Source organism: Macrobrachium rosenbergii, chromosome 5, assembly GCF_040412425.1.
Source record: "Macrobrachium rosenbergii isolate ZJJX-2024 chromosome 5, ASM4041242v1, whole genome shotgun sequence".
Lineage (NCBI taxonomy): Eukaryota > Metazoa > Arthropoda > Malacostraca > Decapoda > Palaemonidae > Macrobrachium > Macrobrachium rosenbergii.
This window is the reverse complement of record NC_089745.1, coordinates 54,221,260-54,243,134: the sequence shown is the minus strand read 5'-3', so window position 1 is coordinate 54,243,134 and position 21,875 is coordinate 54,221,260. Positions and strand designations below refer to the sequence as shown.

The following is a 21,875-nucleotide window of genomic DNA, read 5'->3' as shown; positions in this document are numbered from 1 at the left end:
ATAAGTGGTGATCAGCGGCGATAACTGGGGGTTGGCGCTGGTAATTGGAGATCGGTGTCGAAAATCCAGTTATTGTCGCCACTAGACAAGCGGCGTAAAACCAAATCACCAATAACCGAGGCCGCTGATAACTGGGGACTGCCTGTATATAGGAACAAAATGTTTTTCCACATGGAATACCGGACAGAAGCTGGTCCTGTTGCTGAAGCTTTGTAACAAGGTAGATGGCTAATAGCAGTAGATGAAGGGGTGAAGAGGTGGGGGACTCACCCCCAACAAATTCACCCACACAGTAAGCAGTGTCACTATTTCTTTTAGCAAAAGGGACAAATTTGAAGTTGGTTACAAGTTTGTATTTACGAAAAATACAAAATACTTGTACCTTAAAGATTTGCAATTTGTTCCTACAAGAATACAAGCCTTCGTCTTTCATACAGAGACTAACTCCTTACATATGAAGTAATGTCCAGAGATCAGAATGGTGTTTATCTCTCATCTGGAAACATCAAGCTTCCCAGTCTTATTTGTGAGCAGGAAAGAGACTTCTGTATCTACCTGTACATCCTGGCATATGCACTGGATGATAGGACCCTGTGCCAGAGTTGGGCTTGTTTGTGACCTTACTTTAGGAAAATAGAACTCTGGATTTCCCATGTAGGACTGTAAGACCAGCTCAGGCATTTGCAGGCCAAGGATGAGTGACTCCTGTAAATATCTGTACATCCTGGCATATATAATGTAGACGAAGATAGGGCCCTGTGCCAGAGTAGGGCTTGTTTTTTACCTTACCTTAGGGAAATGGAAGAACTCTGATTTCCCATGTGAGACTGTAAGACCAGCTCAGAAGGTAGCACAATATTGTGGAGCCCCTGATTGTATGTTCTAAATCTCTCTCTTATTCCCCCTTTTAACCCTTTAACGCCGAAGCCCTATTTACAAAAACGTCTCCCGTATGCCGGCGGCGTTCGGTGAGTTAGCACCGAAGCGGAAAAAGTTTTTTTAAAAAATCACAGCACGCTTAGTTTTTAAGATTAAGAGTTCATTTTGGCTCATTTTTTTATCATTGCCTGAAGTTTAGTATGCAACCATCAGAAATGAAAAAAATATCATTATCATATATAAATATTGGAATATATGACAGCGAAAAAAAAAAAACTTGTATATAATTGTATAGAAATCGCTGTAAGCAAAACGGTTAAAGCTAATGACTTAATTTTTTTTAGATGTATTGTACACTAAATTGCAATGATTTTGGTATATAACAAATTTTAAAACGATCAAAGCAACACAGAGAAAATATTATCACAAAATGATGCATGAATTAAATAACAGCATGACGTAAACAATTTTTTTTTCAAAAATTCACCATAAATCGAAATATTGTGCTAGAGACTTCCCGTTTGTTGAAAAATGAAGGTAATTGATTGAATATTACTAGACTGTAAGTGTTTTAGCTTACAATTGCAGTTTTCGACCATTTCGGTCGAGTTAAAGTTGACCGAAAGTCGAATTTTTTCTATTTATTGTGATTTATATGAAAATATTTCAAAACTGGTAAAAGCTACAACCATGAGTTATTTTTTGTTGTATTGTAAATGAAATTGTGCACATTTTCATATATAAAACTTTATGTAACGACTAATATAAAACGGTGCAAATATTACGACAACGAGAAGAAAGAATTTCTGAGATGTTCGGCCGAGTTACCGCGCAGACGTAAGGAAAATGTTTATTTTCAAAAATTCACCATAAATCGAAATATTGTGCTAGAGACTTCCAATTTATTGCAAAATGAAGGTAAACGATTGAATATTACTAGAATGTAAGAGTTTTAGCTTACAATTGCGTTTTTTTACCATTTCGGTTGAGTTAAAGTTGAATGAAGGTTGAAATTTTGGCAGTTATCGTGATTTATGTGAAAATATTTCAAAACTGATAAAAGCTACAACCATGAGCTAATTTCTGTTGTATTCTACATGAAATTGCACACATTTTCATATATAAAAGTTTATGTAACGACTAATGTAAAACGATGCAAACATTACAACAACAAGACGAAAGAATTTCTGAGATGTTCGGCCGAGTTACTCAGCGAGACATAAGGAAAAAAATTTTTTTTTTCAGAAATTCACCATAAATCGAAATATTGTGCTAGAGACTTCCAGTTTGTTGCAAAATGAAGGTACATGATTGAATATTACTAGAATGTAAGATTTTTAGCTTATAACTGCATTTTTACCATTTCGGTCGAGTTAAAGTTGACCAAAAGCTTGAAATTTTGGCAGTTATCGTGATTTATATGAAAATATTTCAAAACTGATAAAAGCTATAACCATGAGTTATTTTCTGTTGTATTCTACATGAAATTGCGCACATTTCCATATATAAAACTTTATGTAACGACTAATATAAAACAGTGCAAACATTACGACAACGCGATTTAAAGAATTTCTGATGCGGACATAAGGAAAAAGTTTTTTCAAAATTCACCATAAATCGAAATATTGTGCTAGAGACTTCCAATTTGTTGCAAAATGAAGGTAAATGATTGAATATTACTAGAATGTAAGAGTTTTAGCTTACAATTGCGTTTTTTGACCATTTCGGTCAAGTCAAAGTTGACCGAAGGTTGAAATTTTGGCAGTTATCGTGATTTATATGAAAATATTTCAAAACTGATAAAAGCTACTACCAAGAGTTATTTTCTGTTGTATTCTACATGAAATTGCACACATTTTCATATATAAAACTTTATGTAACGGCTAATATAGAACAGTGCAAAAATTACGACAAAATGACGAAAGAATTTCTGAAATTTTCAGCCGAGTTACCGCGCGGGTGTAAGAAAAAAGTTTTTTTCAAAAATTCACCATAAATCGAAATATTGTGCTATTACTAGAATGTAAGAGTTTTAGCTTACAATTGCGTTTTTCGACCATTTCGGTCGAGTCAAAGTTGACCGAAGGTTGAAATTTTTTGTAGTCGACGTTTGCTACGTCCACTCGGCATTCAACAGACAATTTTAGTCGACGTTTGCTACGTCCAACAGGCGTTTAAGGGTTAAAAGGGAAGTTCCTCATTGGACAGGTTGGTATCGTTCTCGGCTAGCACTCTGCTGGGCCAGCGTTTGATTCTCCGACCGGCCAATGAAGAATTAAGAGAAGTTTATTTCTGGTGGTAGAAATTAATTTCTCGTTATAATGTGGTTTGGATTCCACAATAAGCTGTAGGTCCCGTTGCTAGGTAACCAATTGGTTCTTAGCCATGTAAAATAAATCTAATCCTTTGGGCCAGCCCTAGGAGAGCTCAGTTGTCTGGTTAAACTAGGGTATACTTAACTTTTAAAAGGGCGATCAAGAGTGTCTTGTCTACTGACTAACAAAATTTCAGACTAGAAGCTCTTCAAAATAACTAACGTGCATCTGGCATGACCAGAAAGAATATGGCTAGTCCTCTTTCTTTCATCCAACCTTTCACCACAGTCAGTCTAAAGTAATACCTGTTGCGTTCTAGCATAGCTGCACATTGCACAACATATGTAAAGCAACCAACACATCCGAAGTAATAAGTACCCAAGAGCTTATGGGTAAGATCCCTCAGCTGGAATGAGGAAAAGGTGGTTTGGTGATGCCAAACACCTGCCCTCAGGACCTGTGTTGCCAAGTTCCTACTGAATGCTAAGATGGAGCAACACCTGAAACCAGAGTGTAATAGTAATCTTGAATACTTTCTTCTTGTGCTTCCAGGCACTAATGAACATCTGTCAACAGTCAGGCCTAAGATGTCGAGTCCTGCACAAGTAGTACTGTTAAAACTCACACTGGAAATAAAAGCATCTCATCTTGATCATCATCTAAAAAGTCCTGAAGGAATGGGATTGAGACTCCTATCTCTCCTCAGCTGAGGGGTTCTGAATTTTTACCAAAAACTCAAGAACACATGAGAACAAGAATCCCAATTCCTTAGAGTGATGCACTTTGCAGAGAAGACAGTGCAAATCACCTGTTCTCTTAGCTGATGCTAAGATTTGCATGAAAATGTTTTTGAGTACAATAACATCGCATAACAAATCATGAAACTTCATGTTGTTTATTGCTTGTTATTGGCTAATTTGGACGTGTCATCAGTTTAAAAGCACATAGTAGAAGATGCAAGGGTGGACAGGCACTCATGCTTTTTATAAGGTTTCTCACTGTTGGTGGAAATGTATATGTTACTGTAGTTTTTTATTTGTAATGGCTGACAGACATGGAATCATAAACATATCATATGCTAAGTGCCTACATCCAGAAAGCATCAGTACACTCAGTAACAAAGACTGTTCCCTCTTTGTGCTTGATCAGTTGCTTGTTTGAACTGTTCTCGAGTGGCATGCGTTCACTATGCTTTTCTCTCAGCATGTGGCTTTCTTAGCAGTGCCTGCAGCAGTGTATGTCCTGCTTGTGTTGTGTGTCATGCTGTCGCCTGTGTGCATAGCCCCATCTCGTCCTAAGAGGGCAAGAAAGGTGCTGATCCTTAAACAGAAATAAGAAATTGTTGAGAGGATGGAGCAAGTTGGTCCCGGTCACGCATAATGGAGGAGTACAGCGTGATATTACGACTTCCCAGGACAAGCAGAATTCGATAAGTGGACAGCCAGGAGTCAAGTCCACAAGGTCAACGAAAAATGTTGTGTAACATACCAAACTACGTGATGCATGTGAGGGAAAAAGACGGTGGTTGCTTTTTTTTTATTGTAAGTGTATTTTTGGGGACTATTTTGTTGCAAATATTAAAAAATGACAAACTTTTACCTAATCTGTATTTTTCATATCTAACAAACCTGCAGTCTTATTTGCAGTTGCAAATTAAAAACATTTGGCCTATCAAACAATGTGTTGCATACAAAAGGAAAAGAAGGGGGTTGCTTTTTGGTTTTTAAGTGTATTTATGGAGTTTACTTTGTTACAAATAAGGGAAAATAGGATAGATAACTGCTTTTTGCATTGTTTTCAGTTTAAAGTGGGATGGTTGTTGTTTATAAGCATATTTAGTGTTTCTGGCTACAATTGAAAGACATGTAGCCTACCAAACTACAGTGAACCCCCGTATTCGCGTTGTCAACGTTTGCGGACTCACGCATTCGCGGGTTTCTCTGTGGAACATATCTCGCCATCATTAGCGGAAAATTCACCGATTTGCGGTATTTTTCACTGAGAAATATTCACTAATTACTGAATTTTCATATAATTTTCATGAATAAATGCACTTTTTGTGATAAAACTATTAAAATATTCAGGTATAAGCATTTTTACAGGGTTTTTCTGTGTTTAAGCTATCAAAATGGGCAGTTCTAAGTGTTTTTAGAGGGGTTTTAAGCATTCGCGGATTTGACCCATTCGCAGGGGGGTGTGGGACGCATCCCCCGCGAATACGGGGGGTTCACTGTACATGTCCCACGGAGAGAAAAAGAAAGGGGTTGCTTGTTTGTTATGTATATCTATGGAGTTTATTTTGTTACCAATATTGGAAAATAAGGCATATAATTACTTTTTGCATAAAGTTTTCAGTTTAAAGTATGATGGTTGTTGTTTATAAGAATACTGTTTACCACTATGCGGTACTGACAATGTTAGGTGAGGAAGGGTATGGAGTTGCCCTTGCACACCCCTAGATTTTTTTTACTTGCTCTTATCCTGATCTTGCCTTTATCTGATGGGCCCTTGGCTCTATTAACCTGGATAATTGAGGGATTACTTGTACACACTTCACAACAAATAGCATGGAGTATTATCTTCTATTTTTCTCTTTCTACTATCAAAATCTCCAGTATAAAATCAAAAGAAAATATACTTCAAACAAGTCCAACCTGGCAGTTCTATGGAAACTGATTTCCTAAGATGGCTTCAAGTGTGTTAATCATTACATTACTCAAACTAAACAAAAAATTCAACAAATTTTACTACAACTAAGTGCAACAACTGTAATCCTGTTTTTCTAAAATGGGAAATTACATTACTCAAATGCATTAATATTATACAATAATAAATAACAGTTTTTTAAAGCTATTTGTATTTTTCATAACTATACAAATCTGAGGTCCTTTACATTAGGAATTACTTACAGCGAAGCTGGAAATGGCCGTTAAAACTCCTGAACAAGGTAGTTAGGCAGTAACTACTGTTAGGTAGGCATGAGTCCCGCCTGCCCGGATGTAAACATTCCAATTTGCCTTTCAACCCAGGTTTCAGATTGAAGGGGTGGCATGAGGCAGGCATAAATGTAATGTAAAGGACCTCAGGTGTGTATAGTTAGGAAAAATACAATTTAATTTAAAAAACTGTGATATGTTCCTACACGATATACAAACCAACGGTCCTTTACATTAGGAAGACTCACTTGGAAGGAGGTATCTGAGCGAGTCTGAACTGGCTGGAGTTCGCCACACCTGGGATACTCCTGGTCAAAAGAACGAGGAGGGGTACCGTGCCTCTGACATACTGATTGGAGTATAGGAGCTGCAAGATCAACTGTCAGCTTCTGGACCTTTTTGAATGAGTGAGGAATCGTAACTCATACGAAAACTGGCTGGGAAAAATCTCAAGAGTTGGAGGCATTAAGGAAAAAACCAGAAAAGGGTTTGTCTTATTGCAAGGGGAGGAAGGAGCAGGATTGCTTCTATGATTCTAGGAAAGAACGGGTGCTCGGTGTGTAAGCTTACCGCATCAGACGCCAGTTCCAGCAAGTGTCGGTCAAGTTCCATTCTCTGCCTGAAGGAAGAGAAGCAGTGGGACAAGGAAGGAGGAGGAGAGGCCAGTCACTCTCGTAATCCCTCTCACTTCCAAAACCGTACACCTTAGGTGAGATGCTACCTGTCATCTTACAGGAGCTGGGTAAGAAAATTCCAATGACTCATGGGCAAAAAACCAAAGGCAGAAAGACATAAATGTGTTCTGATGAGACCACATCCCTGCTTTCAGACCTACAAACTTCTGGAATGCAAGGGATGGACCAAGCCATTGACTTTGTGAGCTCTTGGGCAGAGTGTACAGGTGTCGTCAATGTCAGCTGCAGAGTACACCCTTCTGAGCGTCACACGAGGCCAGAAAGAAAGACGTGTCTTTGGACGATGTCGAGTCTTCTTCAGAAAGTACTGCAGCACCTTAACAGGACAAAGCAGCAACTGATCTGGGTCATCAGCTACAAAGTCCAAGGGAGAGGGGATTATGAAGAACTTGAACCTGGCAACAGGCTCCAATGGGTTCAGAGTTTGCTACGACATCCGAGACGGAGTTGAGCTACTGATCCTCATCCCTTGAATGCTCACAGCAAGGAAGGTCCATGAAGATCGTCTATCCTCTTCTCCAATGCCAGAGCGAGATGAGAGATGGTCTTGAGTTGGATCTCTGTCTGACAACTTTCGCAGGGGCCCTTGCGGAGCACGAGACAGGAACCCTAAATGAGTCATATGCCACCCAGGGGGCTGAGGTCCCTGGGAGAGCAAGGCCGAAGCTTCTCATTGGTAGCTAAATCTCAATGAGGAGAAAAGGGCTGCTTTCAGGTGAGAGACTAGGCCAAATGTGGACCTAAGTCTTCACAACTGAACCGGAGAGAAGAAACTCTCAGCAAAGAGGAGGAGGAAGTCCGTAACCTGCTGAAGAGTGGATCTGACCACAGAAAAAGTCCTATCAATGACACCAAGCAGCAAAGATGGCTCCAATCACTGGGTACTACTGCAGAAGGCTCCGTTGCCGCTCAGTGAAAAGCCTATGCTTGCAAAAGAAGCTGGATAGTCTATAGTCGTGAGGCACAGGGACTGTACTGCCCGTGGGTCTGGTATGATGGAGCAGAAGATCTGCAGACTTTTGCTGTGCTGGGCGGCAAACAGAAAGATGATAGGGAGCCCTCAAGTCGAGCAACCTCTCTGTGAAGAATTGAGTGAAGGGAGCTCTCTGTCCCTGTCACTTGATGCCAGAGGCTGAGAGTGCCTGCCAATACATCCCACTGCCTAAAATGTATCTGGCTGATGGTTCTACAGAATGCACCACAGTTCACTCGAGCACCTGCAAAGTCAACCAAAGCAACAGGATGGAAATGAGACCCTCCTGTTTGTTGATAGATGCCATTACAGTATCTCAAAAGACTGATCCTGAAACTCTTAGAGGAGTTCCAGGATGTTGATGAGAAGGTACTTCCTGTCTCAAGTTGCACACCTTGAAGACAACGGTCTTACAGGTGTGTGCACCTGTTCTCCGGTTGGTGCATATGAGGACAGAGGCATGTCTCGAGGAGAATATGCAGACATAGAGACATAGACATATTCTGAGGTTCCTGTCGATCAAGCACCAGCCTAAGTCCTTCCTCATCCTTTGAGAGGACAGGATTAAGAACTGGAAGCAGACCTCCTTCAATCTCCAAGAAGAGAATCGAAGGCGAAACTGCCTGAGGGGAAAGCTTCTGCCGCGACGACAGGAACCCGAAGACAACTAGCTCTAGCCAGGCTAGCTGCTCCCGAAGACAGGAACATGGGAGAGGAGATGGAATGGAAGTTCGATGAAAGGTGGCAGAGACCTGGAGGAAAACATACTTTTCCTGAAGGATATCCACTACCAGGTCTCGGCTGTGTTGCTGTCATACACTCCAATAACTTAATTCCTTCATCAAGGCACCAGCAGGAGAACGCTGCTCCGAGTGTTCTCCCTTCCTCTCCTCCCTCTGCCCTCTTCCCAATTGGAAAGAGGGCTGAAAGAGACATGTATGCGCACTTCTTAGTATAGGGGGTGAGGAAGGGTTAGCCTACCATTGTCCAGAGGACAAGGCAGTTGCCCTGACACATTACTTGAGTACTGCAGTATCTACCTACTCTCTGCGAAAGAGGGAGGCAGAACCAAGTAAAGGTCCATTCCTGAGGGAATATGACGACTCAGGACTTAGTAGACTGGAGATCGCAATCAGGACAGTGTCCCTCTTCTTAGCACCAGAATTGCCCAAAGGTTGCTGTCTGGTGCTGGTTAGATGAACCCACCACCAGACTGAACCCACCAAAGCCAGACTGGAAGGATCAGATTCAGGAGAGACTACCTGGAGGGACACAGCGTTGTCCTCCAGGTTCGCCTTCTCTTGTTGCGAGAGGGAACACCCTTCACAGCAAAGGGAAACAGCGACAGATTCGAGTCTGGACGAGCCACAGCCAGGCCAATCTGGTAGTCGGCACAAGACCCTTCCAAGGCAAGAAGAATCGCTTCTGTCAAGGAAGAGGAAGAGGAAGGAGCTTGATTGGGTGGCTCGACCAATATGAACTCCTTGTCCACGGAAAAAATAATTCATCTGGTCGAGAACGCCCTTATAGCAAGCAAGATCTGTGGCAGCCTCAAGGAAACTCCTGTCAGGAGCAGTGAAGAGTTACAGTATTCACAGGAGGTCGTGGTCCTCCCCCTGAGATCACTGTACTGATGAATTGGCGTGAAGATCTCTGCGAAAAGAAAATCGAGGTATCCACATCCTGAAGAAGATCCTTGAGTCCTCCCGGGGCATGACACTCACAATCTCTTCTCCTTGGAGGGATAACCTCACCAGAACCCAAAAGACCATCCTCAACTACTCGGGTGTACAGCGAGCCAATCCGAGAACCGAGCCTGAGATGTAGATCCTTGTAGCGGAACTCTGACAAGAAAAAAAAAACATGTTGGAGTCCTCTCTATCTGACTCGCATCCCCTGGTAACAACAAAAAGGGTTTGAGGGAAGAGGAGGAGAAAAGGCACTCTTACCTGTCCCACTAGAAGAACCAGCAGGAGAAGCTGCTAACTGTGGGCGATCATCAACCAAGAGGTGATGACGGCAGCACAGAGGAAGGAGAGCGCTAATGCCACGGCGAAGTTCTAACCTAAAGAGAACAAAAGGTTCACTTGAGCCGAGTCTCCTGAGAACCTTGACAACATCTGGTTTGCCGAACCGATCACCAAAACGCAATCAGGGGCTGGGTGAGCAAGCCGAACCACATGAGCTGAGCGAGCTGAACCGATCATGTAAATGTGATCAGAGGCTGGGTGAGCAAGCAGAGTCGAGAGAGAGCAGAGTCAGCCTCGTAACATGATCAGGGGCTGGGCGAGTGGGCCGAGCTGAGCCGAGCCGGGAAAGTTCTGTTCTCGTCTACCGTGAACTAGCAGTCCTCAAGACATGCTTTAATCTCCTTCAAGGCCAAAGCCCCTCGAGAAGAAGGTTAAAGGAGATTCTTGACTGCTATCCTGAGTGCTTGGATCCAAGGATCCGAGACATGAGTTTCAGAACTGACCAAGCACTCAAAATGAAGCTGGAGAAGTGTTGAAACACCTGAATGTCTCGACACCCTCTCTCGTCCTGTGCCTAAACCAGACCAGAGAGTGAATTCCCTAGTACTGGGACACTCGACGACTCGTGATCCTTAGGAATCCGAGCGCTCAGTCTTAGATGAAGACTTCTAAGAACTAGAATCGAGAGCATGACCTCGAAAGGTCGTGCACTCGAGGCCCCCGAGACACGAGACCCCAATGGGGAATGCGAATCGGTTCCCAACCCCAAGGGCCGGGAAGAAAAAGTTAAGTATAGCTTAGTTTTACCAGACCACTGAGCTGATTAACAGCTCTCCTAGGGCTGGCCCAAAGGATTAGACTTATTTTACATGGCTAAGAACCAACTGGTTACTTAGCAACGGGACCTACAGCTTATTATGGAATCCGAACAACATTATAGCGAGAAATGAATTTCTATCACCAGAAATAAATTCCTCTAACTCTTCATCAGCCGGCCGGGGAATTGAACTCCAGTCCATCGAGTGACAGTCCGCAGCTCTACCGACTCACCCAACAAAGAGCTTATGCCAAACGAGGGAACCCACTGCCTCTCCGGAGAGTGTTACAGTAGTCCCTTGAAAGTCCTGCAGGACCTCTGAAGCGACACACCTCCATCCCCTCCAGGCACTTGAGACACCCGGCTGGGAACCTGACCGAGCACTATCAGTACTGGCAGGAAGAACCGAGACACTTGCAGGTCTTGGTTCTTTCTCTCGCCCTGTGCCTGAACCAGGAAGGTGAGAGGTCTCTCCGACACTGGTTGAGGATGCATGAGACTCCAAAGATTCTTGAGCACCCGGTGTGACTTAAAGTTGAGCACCCGACACAGCACCAGTCTAGGAGCAGAACCCCCAGAATGGCAACGGGAGCTCAAACCCAAGTCTGTGCACCCGCAACTCCCGAAACACAAGACCCTGGGGTAAGCAATTCAGTTCCCGAGCCTGAAGACCGGGAAGAGCCCACGAAAGATCCCACTGCCTCCTCGTGAAGGGAGGCAGTCCCTTAGAAGTCCCATGGTGGGACTTCTTAGGGGAGGGAGAGGCAGCCTTCCTCTTCTTCAGCCGACGAGCCTCAGAAGAAAAAAGGGAGAAAGCAGCAGAGGACGAAGTAAAAGATGAGGTTGAAGACGACGCCTACATCTCACATGACTTCTTCCTCGATCCCTTCTCCGACATCTTCTATAGGATGGCTGTCAGGAAGCACAGGAACTGCCGGGACAGCTAATTCAGGAAGCGCAAAAGAAGCGGCCCAGGTGACATAAACACCAGGTGAAGCAACAGGAGCGACCAAGAGAGCTGAGGCAAGAAACACAACATGAGCGGCCCCGGCCAGCAGGAGCTTCAAGAACATCAGCAGTGGCGACAAGAGCAACCAGAGCAAAAAGACAGGAGGCACAGCAGGAGCAGATGGGACCACAGGTACGACAGGAGGCAGTGGCACAGCGTACAGGAGTGCCAGAGAACGAACAGTGGTTGGTCCCCCTTGTCAGGGCACAGTGTTTACACTAATGTGGGGATCTTAGCCATTAACGTCACTGTGGTTGTCGTCAAAGTATCCCCATATGAGGGCAGCCTTCCTGCTACAGGGAAACTTCAGCTGCACCTTACGATACTTGCTGTCAACCTGGAGAAAAAAGCAAAAAAAAATTAGCCAAAGAGAGACTCCTCTCGCTCTGAGGGGGATTGCCTTATGAAGCAAGAGGAGGCCCGAGAAGAGGTTGCCCAATGCTGACCGCCCCCCCACCCCCCGCCGATCTTTGCTTGGAGTGAGCAAAGAGGAAGGAGAGACGGACAGGAGGGAAGCTACCAGAAGGAATGAAGGGGCAGTCACCAAGGGTGCCATCGGAGGCGAATAAACTTCCAATAACGGCCAGAACCACCCACCCCCGAAAAGGTTCCTCCCAGCAAAACCACCACAGTGCAGGCAGTGAAGTGCAACACTCGCACAAGACAGAAAAGGTTACAGTCACACCTGCGAACAAGGACTGGAGGACGTGAGGTCCAAACGAGAGGGGGAGCAAAATTGTTACCCCCACTGGTCGCTGACCCCAAGAAACACACGCTGAGGAAAGATGGCCTTACCACGAGGCTATCAAAATCATGGGTTTGTATATTAAATAATATCGAACACAAAATATATATACACAAAACCAACATAAAAGATCCCACCAGGAGAGAAGAGTTTAACAACAATCAGGCAGAGAGCTCTGAAAGTACATCTGCACAGCATGATGGCCAGAATCAACTTGGGATGTTTACATCTGGACAGGCAGGACTCGTGCCTACTGGACGGTAGTTACTGCCTAACCACCTTATTAAAGAGTGTTAATGGCCGTTTCCAGCTTCACTGTACGTAATTCCTAATGTAAAGGACTGATGGTTTGTATATCATGCAGGAACAATTTACATTTCAAGACACTCATACAGACCATGTGGTGGTTTGACCGAGATTTGGTAATGCCACAGCTGTGTGATTATTTAAACGAATACATTTCCCACACATTTTAAAAGTTACTTGCCATATTTACAAGACATGTACATCATGAAGGACTGTATATAATATGGATACAAGATATTTGTAAATATCTATAGAAACATAATTCCTTAAAATAGACAACAAATGAACTGAAGAATAAATGCTCAACAAATTTTTATAACAAAATTTAAGACTAGGAAAGTAATGGGCTATTACTTTCCAACTAACCTGGAATGGATTCAAGATTCGATAGCGCTCTATCATGGGATCGCATTAGCTCCTGTAACATCGCTGGATTTCTGGCAAGTTCCATGGTTTGACGAAGCATTTCAGGATTATTCAACATGTGGGAAATTTCAGGATTACGCTGTATGAAAAAATCAAGAACTTAGGTATATCACAAAACTATCTTTAAAGGAAATACATATATAGACTTTTTACCACTGGCAAAATAATAAATTGCCCATTCTCTAATCACTAATATTATAAACCTATTATACTGTCACTTACTTTAACATGATGAAAACTGTACAATGAACCTTGCTTTGAAAGATTTAAAAATAATGAAGTCATAAAAGGTGGCAAAAATCTTATATATCATGAGTATTATAGTACATCTGAAAACAAAAATACCTCCTATGCACATACAATACTAGTGACCAACACCTAATTTACAAATTAAATTACTAATGAAAAAAGGGATATCTAACCTAAGCTCTAATCACCTCAATGATAAATTTCTCTCAGGAAAAACAAAAAGATTAAAAATCCTTAATGCACATACAAAAATCATGTCTTGGAACTAAAACAGCAGAACATGTTTATATTACTGTGCCATGAACTATATAAGTCATCATCAACATCACTCCCATCACTGTAGCATATAAGGCTTTTGAGAAATTCTGCAACTCATTCTCTTCCACAAATCTCCAGCCTCCTATCTCATAGTTCTTGGTCTTCCAACTCTATCCGGTTCCCAAGGGATCCCTGCTCATACCACCATATACTATTGCCCTCAGGGTTCCTAAGCCACCTTTATCCCCATTCCTCATTATTTTATCTACATGTGGAACTTCCATTTTCCCTTATAGTGTTATTCTCATTCTATGCTGCCATCCAACTCCTCATATTTCTGCTTCTGCTTAAAGCTTTATTCTCAAATGAACATATTAATAAATAATTATACCATACCAGAGTTGAAAGTCTTAACTGTCAAAGGATTGGTACAAAGGGGGTTGTTGTTAATGAGTACCTTAGATCTTATTTAATAATTTGCAACCCCTTGTAGGTTTAATTGTTGTATAAACTGAATTTTTAAGACTGGCAAATATTCTTTGTAGGATCTGCTTCAAATATACAAGTATGGCATTTTTTAGTTGAAAATTGGACAACCACTGAAGATAAGTTTGACTAAGTGCTGTTCTGCTTTCTCTGCATTTACAGATTAGTTTACGTGGGTTTCAAATGTCATAGGAGCATGACCTATTCAAAGGCAGGATTATATTATTTCAATGCACTGGTCTTTTTCAAACCACTACCTAAAAGATGGTAGAGCACTTCTAGTCACTGAAAATTACAAGTCACTGCAGTGGCATCATTTTAATAATCCTAACTACTGACCATATTAGAAACACTCTTGTTGATAAGATTCACTGCCATGACATGAATTATGTCTATTCAGCAATAGAAATCATACTAGACAAATGGGATATGATCTTATTTATTTTTTACAATTTTAGTCAATATGATTTCCAAATCTTACTCAGTCTGTCCATTACTTGTTTCACATTTTGTCTTACACTAAATTCTAACTCAAGGGAACCTATATTGGATTTAATTGTTCCTAAACAGAATTCACTCTCTTTAATCCTTCTCTACCTAAAATTAATTCATCCCTTTGTGTATATTCTGTCTTCATCACCTTTTATTTTTTATTTATCTTAATTCCCATCTCTTTATAAACATTATACATTAAGTTTTGTAAATCTTCAGGTGTTTGTTGTTGATCCAAACACCATTAGCTGTACATAATTCTGTCAAGTTTTTAGAATTTCTTCATTATAAAATCCACGAAAAACGCAAACGGCAAAAGTGACATCATTACCCTACAACACCCCACTATGAACTACTAATCCAGATAACCAGATTCCAACATTAACTTTTAATCTACTTCATTCATGGGCAATTTCAATTAACTTGACACAATTCAAGGGAAGATCAAAATAATACACGATAATCCATAATATTGGTCTGTGGACACTGTCAAAAGCATCCTCTTACCCAAAAAAAGCCATCACAAGGGGATTTTCAAATTTCAGACTTTGCTGCACATATGTATTACAATACCTGATCTGTGCAACGCCTGCCTTTCCTTAATCCCTCTTGTTCATCTCTATGCATTTTATCAATTTACTTCATACTGAAAAGCATACTAAATGTTTCCATCACAAACAATACTACTGCAATATCTCTATGGTGACCATTTTTAAGTCAGGTGACCTTCCAATTCCCAGTCATCAGGCCAATTCCATACTGTATTTGGAAAAAGTCTAGTCAGTATGAGTCATTTTATTTTCAGCTAAAATCATCTCAGTAGTGGCTCCACCATAGCCAAGTGCTTTTCATCTCCTCAGTTTCTTTATTACCAATTCCACTCCAAAAACCATGAATTCAATCAACAGCAAATTCATGTTTTCTTCAATTTATGGTATACTATAATTAAATCATTTCCCTTACATCTCTCATTCATGCCCTTACAATTATGTTCTGCTGTTTTGTCTTTCATCTTTAACCTAAAAATATTTCCTTACCAATTATGTCCAGTACATTATGACCAACTCTACCCCCTGAATATGGCTTTGTCAGTATCATCTGCCTGTTTTTCCAGATATTCTTTCCTGTTATCTTGCACTTCTAACTAGACTGAGTACAACACCCTCAACACATTCTACTTCTCAGTCTTCTCTTGAAATTTTCCTGCAAGTCAGTCTTGTTTTGTCTCTCCTGTAGTCCAGGGTCTTACTAAATATCCAAGGTTTCCACCTTGTTACCCATATCCCAGTTTTTCCTTGTGAGCAAATTGATATAATGTGTATTCCTGATGTCAGTTGTCTTCATTGATTGTCTACAGATATGGTTTCTTGAACTGAAAATCTAAGCTTTAATGTCTTAAGCACAGATGCTGTCAAAATTTTTGTTAGGTGCTTTCAACTTTACATTGGTGTGGTAATGACAAGTTGATCAGTGCCAACACCTGCTCCTCTATAGCTCCTAACATCACCCGAGTTCTTTTCCCTTTCAATTAGTGGCCATGTAATCTATTTGGTTTTTATAACTGACATCTGGAGATGTCCAAGTATATTCATGAATGTCAATTCTAATCATGAGTGTCAATTCTAAGATTTGCAGTGCAAAAAATAACAAACTGCATCCTATTAATATCCTCAGCACTCTCATTTCTCCTACCAACTTCGGAATTCATAACATTCTCAATTCTTGTCCCATATCGCACCGATCAATGGTGTGGCCTCCCTATTAAAAGTAACAAAATCTGTTAAATAATGAAGACCAGGTAATACAACCTAGGCAATACCCCAGACCAGGTGAGGTAATCATGTACATCTCTGTCTTGTTCTTTCCTCCCTCGCATGTAATTTCACTTTATGCTTTGATAAAGGAGATTCCTAGCGACTCCATATGCCTGGGACTGAGGGGCCTTTATAAATTTTGCCTACCCATTAGTGTGGAAAAATCCATGAAAGATTCACTGGCTAAATACACCAAAAACAAAACGTTTCCTGAAGAGCACAGCTCCTAGTTGACCAAAGCTAGTAACATCTACCACTGCCTACTAGTTTTTAAACCAAAGTCATTCATCAAGCATCCAGAGTCGAAGTCAGGGTGACAAGAAAGGCCACATTTTTCAACTCTGAATTTAGCCCTTACCTAAAGAGACCTCTGCCTACAAGGCAGCATGTGCTCATAACCTGAGCTCTGGGCTCCACTGGTATTATTAACTGGGCCTGCTGTTCACAGGCCCCTCACTTTCTGAAGATATTTACTTACACTGATAATCATAATCTTACAAATGCTTTCTTTTATAAAAATGGATCCAATAAGTCATATTTATTAATCAATATTTCTATGTCCTTTTATTTGTTGTTGTAGTCACTACTGACTTGTTGTCTTGTCACCTTTTCTCAAATTTCTCTTTGTAATAGTCATAGTAATATGCTGGCTGGATGTCATATATTTGATAAAATGTATTGAAAAGACACAATCAGATCTGGCGATGTCCTAAGTGTATATCACCAGACCTACATATGGACAAAATATAAATTAAATGCCCTAAGTCAACAGCAGAAAGGAGTAGTATCAAAGATTAAGCTCCTTAAACTTGAAAAGAAAAGGCATCAGTAATGATATATAAGTTAAATAAAAGCAAAAACTACCTGGGCCAAAACAAATTCTAAGCATATTGAAATAACAAATACTGTATCAAAAAACCAATATTAAAATTCATTACATATTTTCAATGAGAAAAAAGTAGGATCAATACACCTAAAAAACAGTAATAATGAATTCAATCACTGTTAAAACATAGAGGAAAATGGCAGTACCTAGGTAAAAGAATCATACTTAACAAAAAACACAAACTGACTCAGCCCATACAAAAGGGGAACTATTAAAAATTCAAGATATATCTTATGAAGGATTACAAATTAAACCTTTCAAGCCTTAGAGATAAAATAAGGCATCTACGACACTTAAAATGCACATGACACTTAAAATGTGCAACCTTATAAGAAGTTTATAACAGGACAAAGATTTCCATTAGAAATTTCATTAACCATAAACACCATTAATTTTTACATCATGTCTAACTTTTCAAATGGTTAGAAGTAAAGTAAGTTCTCTTTACTGTATCGTGTCTTTACACCTGAAATCGCCTTTAGCCTAGATCTACATCTATGGCCCTTTTCCAAGATTTTCTGGGCTTTCCTACAGGAGTTTGAATGCTCCTAACCCATTATCAGCATAAGTTCAAAGCACAACAAACTTCAGCATCTGTCGTAACACCATTACTATCTGTAAGTTCCTAATTTGTAATATGGTCTTCTCATATCATGAATAATGAACAACTATAGCACAGGAGTAATGAACATATGTAGCCATGCATAAAGTCTATGAAACCATACAATACAGTGATAACTTATGGTCTATGAATCCATTCAATGTTGAGAAAAAGTCACCAAGACTTAAACTATTATGGTAAAACTCATCATTTATGCCTCATTTAGTAATCAAAATTTTAAAAGAAGTAGATGGAAAGGATAAGCATTCATTTAATATCCTCTAATGCCAAAAAAAAAAAAAATGCATAAATAAGAAATGCAACCAACAAAGTTTCAAGAATTGAATGTGAAAATATTCAATTTACAGTAACTGCTCTAAATAGGCAATGCACTTACTTCCATTAACTGCTGCATCTGTGGGTTAGAAGTAATGATGGCCCTCATGTATTCAGGATTATTCATAAGTTGCTGAACAAATGGGTTATCCATTATCTGTCTCATCATTTCAGGATTGCTTAACATTTCACGTTGCATTCTTTGTTGCAATTCTTGGAAATTTGGGTTACCTACTCCCAAGTTTCCTAAGCCTCCTAAACCAAGCCCTAACCCACCCAGACCACCAAGGCCAGCAAAACTGTTGGCTGTGTTAGCTTGATTGTTTGCAGCAGTAGAATTATTCTGGATTACTGGCGAAGTAGTAGAAGAGGCAGGACGGTTATTTGGTTGGGCATTGGAACTTCCACCTTTAATGACAAGGTGAACAGTAAGTCCATCTTTGATATTGTGCTGATCTAATTTTTCACCTGCAAGAAATAAAAAGTTTTTGATAAAACCTGGGATAATTCAAGTCTACCCAACAGGTATGGATTATGTGCTAGCACCATTAAGTATAGGAATATCAAAAACCTCTATGGAAGGTTTGTGGCTCGCTTTTCTCATGGCTGCATATATAACACAATAATATTGGTAAAGTAGCATTAACAAGCCTTCCACCAATAGTTATATATTACTGTACTACTCTTTATTACTTATGATTAGCTTCCCCAACAAAACTTGGTAAATTTTCCAATGAAATTTGAAGCAATTACAATAATAAATTTAATGTGCCAAGAATATCTTATTCTGCTTCTAACTTACAACTAAAGTTAAGCAAGCTGGTTCTATTATAAGAATCTCACCAAAAGTCAATTTTGCCACTGTACAATCATTACCTAATAGGTCTACCAAATCTACCTAACATTACAACACATGATAAAAATTGAAACTGTATTTGGTAAATTTTACTTTTTGAGATTGAATGATGTTTTTTTCAAATTAAGCTCATACAGTACCAAAGCCAGCACTGATGGAATTAAAAAGAGCTTCTGAATGAAAAAAATGGAGAATACTGCCTAAAGTTTCCAGGCAATGCAATGACATTGGGCTTATTTCACTGTCCACTGACGACAGAGTAAGTCCCAATTCGATAGACATGCAGCTAGGGGTTGAAGGGATGCAGCAAAAAACCTTGGGGTTGAAGGGATGCAGCAAAAAACCTTAAGTAATGCCTAGTGCAATGACGGCACTGAATATTGCTTATGTAACCCAAGGTCTTCTATGTGAGCTTAAAGTCAGAAAGCAATGCTCCTGACTTTGTGAATCGTTTCCCCGTGTATAGTCATCATCCTTGCCAAACAACTTCAACACCTACTTGAAGATCTCCCAAGGACAGAGCAAGGTGCTCTTGGGAACCTAACTCTTATGCCTGCCAGTACTACTGAATTGTCATCCCTACTCAAAGACTCCCTAGAAACAACAGCATTTCCTCTTGGTCTTTACCTAAGCCCTGCATGGGGAGGTGTCAGAGATCAACCCATGGGTTCTGAGTGTTTGCATCAAACTCAGAGCGTGCAAGGATGAGAGATCAACCCTTATGTGCAGCAGAGAGAGAGAGAGAGAGAGAGAGAGAGAGAGAGAGAGAGAGAGAGAGAGAGAGAGAGAGAGAGAGAGAGAGAGAGAGAGAGAGAGAGAGAGAGAGAGAGAGAGAGAGAGAGAGAGAGAGAGAGAGAGAGAGAGAGAGAGAGAGAGAGAGAGAGAGAGAGAGAGAGAGAGAGAGTACAGCTCATCTACTCAATTTGCCAAAGTTACGACTAGCATCACATTCCTTTCAAATGGCTCCATTGGGGGCTCCAACAGTGGTTTGCAGGGTGGACAAGACTGCTTGAAGCTCTCTAATTGAAAAAAACTGTCCTTGTCTTTTAGCAGGAGCAGCTGGGAAAGGACTGAATTATATCTTGTTTTGGCAGAGATAGAGTGAGAAGTCCAAGATCTGCTGAAAAGTACTTCAACCAAAAGATATCTTCTCCATGTCACCAATGACAAAAGGTGGCCCACTAAACCTGAAAACATATGCTGGGGACTTAAGGACAGTACCAAAGATACTGTAGGACAGCAACAAACATATTGTGCTGTTCTGAGAAAAGCATCTCATTTACAGAAGCTGCTGGAGAGTCTTCAGCCATGAAGCACAAGTGATTCCACACTGTCAGTACCTCAGTTATGTTGGCCATAAAGATAACTCTCAACATCTTGACAAGGAAGCCAAGCAGATCAGGATATCAATCAGCTATAGCCTAGCTATGAAAGGTTGAGACTTTCCTATACTTAGTGGCATTCGCATGTTTCCCCATCATGCTGGAGGAGGTATTTAATCCTAATCTACAAAGGTACACTTTCAGGAATAACCTTGAGGTTAACGTTAATCCTGAGAATGGATATTCAAGAGTACAGCCCAGCTGTTTGTTTTTACTTACAAGTAAGTTCATTTTTAAGTAACGTATGCACGTGTATGCATGCATATATATTCGTGTATGTACTTTATACATAAAAGGTATACTGTATACACACACACACACACACACACACACACACACACACACACACACACATATATATATATATATATACACCTTTAATTAAATCATGTATTGAGCAAAATGAAAAATGTACAGCAAGGTCCAAGTATAATGTTTTGATCTTTTTGTTTTGCTTTTGTACTGATGACTGGAGGGAGGTGACAGACAATCCCCTTATTACTGTGAACTGCAGTCACCTCTATTAATCATCCATACACAAGGAAATTGCAGCACTGCTCAAAAAAAAAAAAATGCCAAATCTACCAAATTATCATCCTTTTCCTGAAAAGTTTAAATGGGTTCAAGAAAATAAGGCAGCAGTGCTAATCACCTTCGAGTCTCAACCTTTTGTAGCTAGAGTATAGTAGTGAGCAATGAGGAGCCACCATGAACATCCCGAGACTTAGTGTGATCAATGCATGGATCAGGCTGAAAAAGGGAAAGGCAAATGATCTAACATCTCAGGATATACCAGTTCAATGGCATGGTGAACTGCCGACTCAAGGCCTGCCTTACCAACTGCCTTTTACTGTATCTTCATTCATATTCTCTTTCTTCCATCTTGCTATCTATCCTCTCATAACAATTGTTTCATAGTGCAACTACGAGGTTTTCCTCCTGCTTCACCTTTCAAACCTTTCTACTCAAAATTTCCCTTTCAGAGCTGAATGACCTAATAGGTCCCAGCACTCTGCCTTTGGCCTAAATTCTATATCCCATTCCTCTCTGGGGTCTGTTTAGGTCCATTTGCTCAGGATTCATATACTATATTATGTTAATGATGGGCTGATCCTGTTGTTGCTATGGAATTTGGAAATTTTTATTATGATCTGTGGATTCTGATACACAGGGAAAAGCTGATCTAAAGGATAACATCAGTAAGTTCAGGGAGTAGTCAGAGCAGTTTATATCTTAACAGGAACAACCAGGTGGCTAGAAGACAGAACCCTCTTCATGGGAGTTCAGTTGAACTCAACACATATGGAGGTGCTTCTTTTCTTGAAAACACTAAAGGAGGGGTAGGGCTTGTTCACTTTGGGTGTTTGTACACAGGACAGTTCTCATCTGCACATCAACATTCTGTAAATGGGCACAGTGCTTAAAGTAGTGCTGATGAGGGACA

At 40.5% G+C, this 21,875-nt stretch overlaps 1 protein-coding gene across 3 annotated transcripts in view; it reads right to left on the bottom strand.

Annotated features, from left to right (window-relative positions):
- Nucleotides 1-21,875, bottom strand: part of Ubqn (ubiquilin) — a 105,362-nt gene that overhangs the window by 20,903 nt on the left and 62,584 nt on the right. For all 3 annotated transcript variants that reach the window (XM_067104395.1, XM_067104396.1, XM_067104394.1), the window contains 2 exons: nucleotides 18,255-18,661; nucleotides 13,012-13,150 (listed from right to left, as the gene is read on the bottom strand). In XM_067104395.1, the coding sequence (XP_066960496.1) occupies nucleotides 13,012-13,150; nucleotides 18,255-18,661 (546 nt within the window). The remainder of the gene's footprint in view (nucleotides 1-13,011; nucleotides 13,151-18,254; nucleotides 18,662-21,875) is intronic.